Here is an 8,766-nt window from a genome sequence, read left to right as displayed (position 1 = left end):
AAGAGTCTCTGTCTCCCCCGGGAGCAGTGTCTCTGGCCCCCACTAGCCGAGAGTCTCTGTCTCCCCCGGGAGCAGTGTCTCTGGCCCCCACTAGCCGAGAGTCTCTGTCTCCCCGGGAGCAGTGTCTCTGGCCCCCACTAGCTGAGAGTCTCTGTCTCCCCGGGAGCAGTGTCTCTGGCCCCCACTAGCCGAGAGTCTCTGTCTCCCCGGGAGCAGTGTCTCTGGCCCCCACTAGCCGAGAGTCTCTGTCTCCCCGGGAGCAGTGTCTCTGGCCCCCACTAGCCGAGAGTCTCTGTCTCCCCGGGAGCAGTGTCTCTGGCCCCCACTAGCTGAGAGTCTCTGTCTCCCCCGGGAGCAGTGTCTCTGGCTCCCACTAGCTGAGAGTCTCTGTCTCCCCGGGAGCAGTGTCTCTGGCCCCCACTAGCCGAGAGTCTCTGTCTCTCCCGGGAGCAGTGTCTCTGGCCCCCACTAGCCGAGAGTCTCTGTCTCCCCGGGAGCAGTGTCTCTGGCCCCCACTAGCCGAGAGTCTCTGTCTCCCCGGGAGCAGTGTCTCTGGCCCCCACTAGCCGAGAGTCTCTGTCTCCCCCGGGAGCAGTGTCTCTGGCCCCCACTAGCCGAGAGTCTCTGTCTCCCTGGGAGCAGTGTCTCTGGCCCCCACTAGCTGAGAGTCTCTGTCTCCCTGGGAGCAGTGTCTCTGGCCCCCACTAGCTGAGAGTCTCTGTCTCCCCGGGAGCAGTGTCTCTGGCCCCCACTAGCCGAGAGTCTCTGTCTCCCTGGGAGCAGTGTCTCTGGCCCCCACTAGCCGAGAGTCTCTGTCTCCCCGGGAGCAGTGTCTCTGGCCCCCACTAGCCGAGAGTCTCTGTCTCCCTGGGAGCAGTGTCTCTGGCCCCCACTAGCCGAGAGTCTCTGTCTCTCCCGGGAGCAGTGTCTCTGGCCCCCACTAGCCGAGAGTCTCTTGTCTCCCCGGGAGCAGTGTCTCTGGCCCCCACTAGCCGAGAGTCTCTTGTCTCCCCGGGAGCAGTGTCCGTAACAGCCTCCAGGGCCAGCAGCTATCTGCTGGCACGGGAGCTCCGAGTAGGTAGTTTGTCTTTTAAACAGCTTATTTTGCTGCGGAGACCTTTGCTGAACGTTTGCTCCCGTGTCTCCTAGGATCTCTGCTACAAAGGCCGGCACTGGCATGAAGGGTGCTTCAACTGTGCCAAGTGCAGTCAGTCTTTGGTAGAGAAGCCCTTCGCCGCCAAGGATGAGCGTCTGCTGTGCTCCGAGTGCTACTCCAGCGAGTGCTCTTCCAAATGCTTCCACTGCAAGAAGACCATCATGCCTGGTAAGCCCCTGCGCTCACCAGACCAGCTGCAGCTGGGAACTGGGCTCCAGACGGGACGGCAGGCAGCCACTACACCCTGCCCTGGAGAAGCACAGCTCTCCTCACTGTTAAGACTTCTTTAGAAACACAAGAGCTGTCATTCTGCAATTGCAAAGACATCTGGTTTGTTTTAATGAGAGAGAACGAGAGAAACAGAGAGAGCAGAGCCTTGCTGAGTCCTGGCTGCTGGTGGTGCTGGGGGTGGAACCTGGGCCCTCAGGGCCTCAGGCAGGAGAGTCTGTGTGCAGAACCACCATGCTGTCTCCCCAGCCCTATTTATTCAGTATGGAGATGTGTAAATTACAATGTAGTGCACGTTTCCATAGAAACATCTTAACTCAGGGGAGTTGGGCCGTGGTGCAGCAGGCTAAGCGCACGTGGCACAAAGCACAAGGACCGGCGTTAGGATCCCGGTTCGAGCCCCCGGCTCTCCACCTGTAGGAAAGTTGCTTCATAGGCGGTGAGGCAGGTCTGCAGGTGTCTGTCTTTCTCTCCCCCTCTCTCTTTCTCTCCCCCTCTCTGTCCCTCCTCTCTCCATTTCTCTCTGTCCTATCCAACAACGACATCAATAACAACAACAATAGTAACTACAACAATAAAACAAGGGCAACAAAAACGAAATAAATATTTTAAAAATCTTAAAAAGAAAGAAACATCTTAACTCAGAATCTAAGTCATGCAGTAAAGCTAAAATCTGAACCCATAACAGGAACACTGTGTTGCGAGAAGCAGTCTCTGGCCTGTCTTGGGCTAAGGAGGCTCACCATTGCGCTGAGCCTTGGTATAAGCTGCCAATCTACGCGGATATCTTCGCCCACCCTGTCCAACGCTTGACGTCTCGTCACCCAATCTGGTCCCCTACGCCTACACTGAACTTCTCTGTTCCAGACTCTTGGAAACAGAGTTAGCAGTCAGGTGAGGTCAAGAACAAACACCTCATCACAGACCCCTGTGAGCGTCAACCCGGCTTTGACCTAGCACGTTATAATTGGGCCCTCCTCAATCGCTATCGAACAGGCCATGGCCGGTGCGCCGCTATGTTCCATCGCTGGGGAGCCAGAGACGACCCGAACTGCCCCTGCGGCTCCAGACAGACTATGTCCCACATAGTCAACGACTGCCACCTCTCCAGATTCAAAGGAGGTCTCGAAACTCTACATCAGGCTCAACCTGACGCTGTTGACTGGCTACGGAAGAAGGGCAAACGCTAGAGGAAGAAGAGCTGCTTTAGGGCCATTTTCATCTTCGGTCATGGATAAAGGGGGGTTCATAAAAACGGCTCCCTTTGTAGGCAAGCACTAAGACTCCATGATTTCCTCTGGTTTTCCCACAGTGGATTCCCAGGTTTTTCTGGGAGTCAGTGATTACACAGCGGTAATTTTAAGAGTCTGCGACCTGGTCACCCAATAAGCCTTGAGTGACTGTTAAGGGCCAATCTGTCTACCAAGCACAGACGTGCAGACCCATCATCTCGGACACCCACATCTCTAGGCTGTATCTTACACTGCTTCAGCATCGTTAAAATTGAACTCTAGTTCCTTCTCCCCACCCCAGAAATAAATGTTTTGAAAGCTAGCCAGGTGCCACTTTTCTATAAGGATCATTATAGGGTAATTTGAGTAATTTGTTTTGAGTAATTTGACATAGCTTTGCTTAAGAAAAATAACAGTATGTCTGATTTGAACTAATAGGCTCTTGCTGGGTGTGTGTGGGGGTACAGGTTCCCGAAAAATGGAATTCAAGGGGAACCACTGGCATGAGACCTGCTTTGTCTGTGAGCATTGCCGACAGCCGATAGGAACCAAGCCTTTGATCTCCAAGGAGAACAGCCACTACTGTGTGCCCTGCTTCGAGAAGGAGTTTGCTCCCTTCTGCAGCTTCTGCAAAAAGGTAATTATGTAAGTCGGGCAAGCCCGCCCCGTTTCAGCTGCACTGGACATCTGGAAGGAACTGATAAGACAGGCCATCTGTGTCCGTGCACATTCAGGGCAGTGAGAGCACCCCGTGGCCGTAGAACCTCAGCCACAGCATGAACTTATCTCTCCAGAAGCTTGAATGACTTCAGACTCCAGCTGCTTGCACTCTGGCAGAAGGCACATCCTTTTCTCTGAATACGGAATCCTCCTTAGAGTCTTGGCCACTGTAGTTTCACGGCAGCATCCTTTCTCTGAGTACAGAATACTCCTTAGGGGAGTTGGGCTGTAGTGCAGAGGGTTAAGCGTAGGTGGTGCAAAGTCCAAGGACCAGCATAAGGATCCCGGTTCGAGCCCCCATCTTCCCACCTGCAGGGGAGTCGCTTCACAGGTGGTGAAGCAGGTCTGCAGGTGTCTGTCTTTCTCTCCCCTCTCTCTCTATTTCTCTCTGTTGTATCCAACAATGATGACATCAATAACAACAACAATAAAACAAGGGCAAAAAATGGAATACATAAATTAATTTAAAAAAAAAAGAATCCTCCTTAGAGTCTTGGCTCGCTGTAGTTCCACCGTGGCATGAATGGGAAGGCCCTCTCATTCCTCGTGCTGTGACTAAGCAGGAGGCACACGTCTCTGTGAGGGTTCTCCCTTCCAGCAGCAGGTAGGCACGCTCAAGCGAGTGGCAAGACAGCGGGGAGATGCCTCAGGCTTCTTTCCGTTTCCTAGAGTTGCATGGAGAGGCTCTAGACTGAGACGCTCATGGAACACGTTTTCTGATGGGAAAAGCAAACTTTGTCCAATTCCTTTTTACATTACGATTTTATGTGAGAGAGTCCATCATGGGCAGTGTTACACATGACTGAGTGCACAAGTGCAAAGAACACAGGTTCAAGCCCCTGATTCCCACCTACATAGGAAAACTTTATGAGCAGCGAAGCAGAACTGCAGGTCTCTCTCTCTCCCTCTCTCTCTCTCTTCCCCACTCTCAATTTTCTCTGTCCTAGCAAATGTAAGAAAAATAAAGCAAATAATCTGAAAAAAGGTTTACTCACAAATTTGTCTATATGTAGAGCACACACATACAGGAGACATCAATACATTCAGTTAAATTGTTAACTTATATGGTAATAATGACTGAAAATTGCAATGTATAGTAAGATGTCATAAAAGTATTTTACATCAGACATTTCTATTGTTCCACCTGAAAGACTGGCTTAGGGACTGATCATACAAGCAACAGCAGCCCTGTGACTATAGCAAGGGACGTCCAAACAGTGAGCAGAGTCCGGAGACACACTGCAAGTAAGATGGGGGTCGCAGCTCACTGCTTTGGACAACTAACAAACTGGTCGTTTCTTGTTTTTAAATCAAGATTCCAACTGTGTTTATTTCCTTTTTACAGTGCAATCATTGACATATGAGTATAATTTCATTCTGCTCCAGGCTACAAAGGTCTCTTCACCCCTCCCTCCCTCCCAGAGTCCTTTGCTGTGGTGCAGTGCCCCATGTCCATCCATGTGTCACTCTGTGTCTCTCCCTCCCAGAGTCCTTTGCTGTGGTGCAGTGCCCCATGTCCATCCATGTGTCACCCTGTGCTCTCCTCCCTCCCAGAGTCCTTTGCTGTGGTGCAGTGCCCCATGTCCATCCATGTCTCACCCTGTGCTCTCCCTCCCTCCCAGAGTCCTTTGCTGTGGTGCAGTGCCCCATGTCCATCCATGTCTCACCCTGTGCTCTCCTCCCTCCCAGAGTCCTTTGCTGTGGTGCAGTGCCCCATGTCCATCCATGTGTCACCCTGTGCTCTCCTCCCTCCCAGAGTCCTTTGCTGTGGTGCAGTGCCCCATGTCCATCCATGTCTCACCCTGTGCTCTCCCTCCCTCCCAGAGTCCTTTGCTGTGGTGCAGTGCCCCATGTCCATCCATGTCTCACCCTGTGCTCTCCCTCCCTCCCAGAGTCCTTTGCTGTGGTGCAGTGCCCCATGTCCATCCATGTGTCACCCTGTGCTCTCCTCCCTCCCAGAGTCCTTTGCTGTGGTGCAGTGCCCCATGTCCATCCATGTGTCACCCTGTGCTCTCCCTCCCTCCCAGAGTCCTTTGCTGTGGTGCAGTGCCCCATGTCCATCCATGTCTCACCCTGTGCTCTCCCTCCCTCCCAGAGTCCTTTGCTGTGGTGCAGTGCCCCATGTCCATCCATGTCTCACCCTGTGCTCTCCCTCCCTCCCAGAGTCCTTTGCTGTGGTGCAGTGTCCCATGTCCATCCATGTGTCACCCTGTGCTCTCCTCCCTCCCAGAGTCCTTTGCTGTGGTGCAGTGCCCCATGTCCATCCATGTGTCACCCTGTGCTCTCCCTCCCTCCCAGAGTCCTTTGCTGTGGTGCAGTGCCCCATGTCCATCCATGTCTCACCCTGTGCTCTCCCTCCCTCCCAGAGTCCTTTGCTGTGGTGCAGTGCCCCATGTCCATCCATGTGTCACCCTGTGCTCTCCTCCCTCCCAGAGTCCTTTGCTGTGGTGCAGTGCCCCATGTCCATCCATGTGTCACCCTGTGCTCTCCTCCCTCCCAGAGTCCTTTGCTGTGGTGCAGTGCCCCATGTCCATCCATGTCTCACCCTGTGCTCTCCTCCCTCCCAGAGTCCTTTGCTGTGGTGCAGTGTCCCATGTCCATCCATGTCTCACCCTGTGCTCTCCTCCCTCACAGAATCCTTTGCTGTGGTGCAGTGTCCCCATGTCCATCCATGTCTCACTCTGTGCTCTCCTCCCTCACAGAATCCTTTGCTGTGGTGCAGTGCCCCATGTCCATCCATGTCTCACTCTGTGCTCTCCTCCCTCCCAGAGTCCTTTGCTGTGGTGCAGTGCCCCATGTCCATCCATGTCTCACTCTGTGCTCTCCTCCCTCCCAGAGTCCTTTGCTGTGGTGCAGTGCCCCATGTCCATCCATGTCTCACCCTGTGCTCTCCCTCCCTCCCAGAGTCCTTTGCTGTGGTGCAGTGTCCCATGTCCATCCATGTGTCACCCTGTGCTCTCCCTCCCTCCCAGAGTCCTTTGCTGTGGTGCAGTGCCCCATGTCCATCCATGTCTCACCCTGTGCTCTCCCTCCCTCCCAGAGTCCTTTGCTGTGGTGCAGTGTCCCATGTCCATCCATGTGTCACCCTGTGCTCTCCCTCCCTCCCAGAGTCCTTTGCTGTGGTGCAGTGCCCCATGTCCATCCATGTCTCACCCTGTGCTCTCCTCCCTCCCAGAGTCCTTTGCTGTGGTGCAGTGCCCCATGTCCATCCATGTCTCACTCTGTGCTCTCCTCCCTCCCAGAATCCTTTGCTGTGGTGCAGTGTCCCCATGTCCATCCATGTCTCACTCTGTGCTCTCCTCCCTCCCAGAGTCCTTTGCTGTGGTGCAGTGCCCCATGTCCATCCATGTCTCACCCTGTGCTCTCCTCCCTCCCAGAGTCCTTTGCTGTGGTGCAGTGCCCCATGTCCATCCATGTCTCACTCTGTGCTCTCCCTCCTCATCCCTATTTATTAAGTCTTGCTAATAACTGAGACCATTTTTAACTGGCCATATTTAAGCTTTGTTTCTTAAAAATTTATACTGAAATGTTAATGAGGCTTATGGGAATAATCTTAGAATATCTACTGGGAAAGTAGTAATAAGTGTCTTCTACGGTCATGCAGATCCTGCTTGCACACCAGTGCACAGGGCTGCCGAAGGCTGTGGCAAAGTCCTTTCCCAGATCACAGGGGCCAGTTCCATATTCGGCAGTTGACCTGGAGTCACTGGAATGTTTGTTCTGATCAGTAGACTGACCATGGCGTGCCAGATCTATTTTTCACTTAATTTTTAAAGTCACAATCTTTCAAAGTATATTGAATATAAATGTTTCTGATCAAGACAGTCCCCGATGAAACAAAACAATTGGTTCAATCCAAACAAAAATAAATAAACAAACAAGTATAAAATCAATGAACAAAACAAGAAGGCATAAACTACATGTCAACTAGGTCTTGAGGATTTTTTTTTAATTTTATTTCTTAGAAGTAAAATTTATTTTCTACCAGCAAGCAAATAACCTGAAACTATACATGAATCATCAGGGTTCAAACAGAGAGAACCGTGTTCTAAGACTCGCTGACTGTCACCTGATGAGCACATGGCTGCGGCCTCGGAGTTCACTCAGCCAGAGAAGCTGGTTCTGAATCCTGGTGTCAGTCAATGACAGGAACCAGGCTTATCTGGAGGCTTTATCCCAGCCAGCTTGGTTCTTCTGAAGGAACTCAGGCTCCAGGATCTCCTCCCCCAACTCAAACCCTCTTTGAAGTGTAGATCAAGTTTTATTTTGCTGTGAACACACTCCTCAAGCTCCAGATCTTTGAAGTAGTGCCTGCTAATCATTTGCCAATCAAGTCAAAGGAATATTGAATCCTACTGTGTGTGCCACTAGGTATTTGAAGTCAATTGGGGTCTTTTGATACCTAGCTTCACATAAACCTCTGTATTTCCCTCTTAGTTATTTAGAACCAGGTAGGTTTTTTGTTTCTTTTTTTTTTCACCTGTAGGGAAAAAATAGCATTTCTATCAAATGTCTTTAAGATATTTCTTTCAAGATTAGAAATATATTACATTTTTTCCCAAAACATATTTCATAGCTTTGAAATTTGTCAGCAAGAAGATGACTTAGAATAGGGGGCCGGGCAGTAGCACATTGGGTTGGGCACATGTAGTATGAAGCTCAAGGATCCCGGTTCAAGGCCCCAGATCCCCACCTACAGGGGGGTCGCTTCAAAACAGTCTGCAGGTCTGCAGGTGTCTGTCTTTCTCTTCCCCTCTTTGTCTTCCCTTCCTCTCTCAATTTTTCTCTGTCCTATCCAACAAGAGCAGCAGTAGCAGCAACAACAATAATAATATCAATAAGAACAACGGGGAAAAATGGCCTCCAGGAGCAGTGGATTCGTAGTGCAGGCACTGAGACCCAGTGATAACCCTGGAGGCAAAAAAGACAGAATAAACAGACTCAATCTTTTCTATACCTAGTTAGTTGGATACAGAGGTGACAGGAGCCATCTTAGATAATGCCTTTCTCGAGTCAATACAAGGATTCACAGCTACCCCAGGAGCTGCAGAGCCATGGGCCTCAAAGACACTGTGACCTAGCAATCAAAACACAGGAAGCAGTCAGGGAGCAGTCAGGAAACAGTCAGGGAGCAGTCAGGAAATAGTCAGGAAGCAGTCAGGGAGCAGTCAGGGAGCAGTCAGGAAATAGTCAGGAAGCAGTCAGGAAATAGTCAGGAAGTAGTCAGGGAGCAGTCAGGGAGCAGTCAGGGAGCAGTCAGGAAATAGTCAGGGAGCAGTCAGGGAGCAGTCAGGAAATAGTCAGGGAGCAGTCAGGGAGCAGTCAGGAAATAGTCAGGAAGCAGTCAGGTAATAGTCAGGGAGCAGTCAGGGAGCAGTCAGGGAGCAGTCAGGAAATAGTCAGGGAGCAGTCAGGAAGCAGTCAGGGAGC

The 8,766-nt window shown here is 51.5% G+C and overlaps 1 protein-coding gene across 2 annotated transcripts in view; it reads left to right on the top strand.

Moving 5' to 3' along the window:
• FHL5 (four and a half LIM domains 5) overlaps positions 1-8,766 on the top strand; it is a 46,140-nt gene that overhangs the window by 14,376 nt on the left and 22,998 nt on the right. For both annotated transcript variants that reach the window (XM_060190748.1, XM_060190747.1), the window contains exons 3-4: positions 1,150-1,324; positions 3,084-3,253. In XM_060190748.1, the coding sequence (XP_060046731.1) occupies positions 1,150-1,324; positions 3,084-3,253 (345 nt within the window). The remainder of the gene's footprint in view (positions 1-1,149; positions 1,325-3,083; positions 3,254-8,766) is intronic.

The sequence above is a fragment of the Erinaceus europaeus genome, chromosome 4 (genome assembly GCF_950295315.1).
Source record: "Erinaceus europaeus chromosome 4, mEriEur2.1, whole genome shotgun sequence".
NCBI classification, from domain to species: domain Eukaryota; kingdom Metazoa; phylum Chordata; class Mammalia; order Eulipotyphla; family Erinaceidae; genus Erinaceus; species Erinaceus europaeus.
Note: the sequence above shows the minus strand (reverse complement) of the source record. Positions and strands in the feature narration are given on the sequence as shown.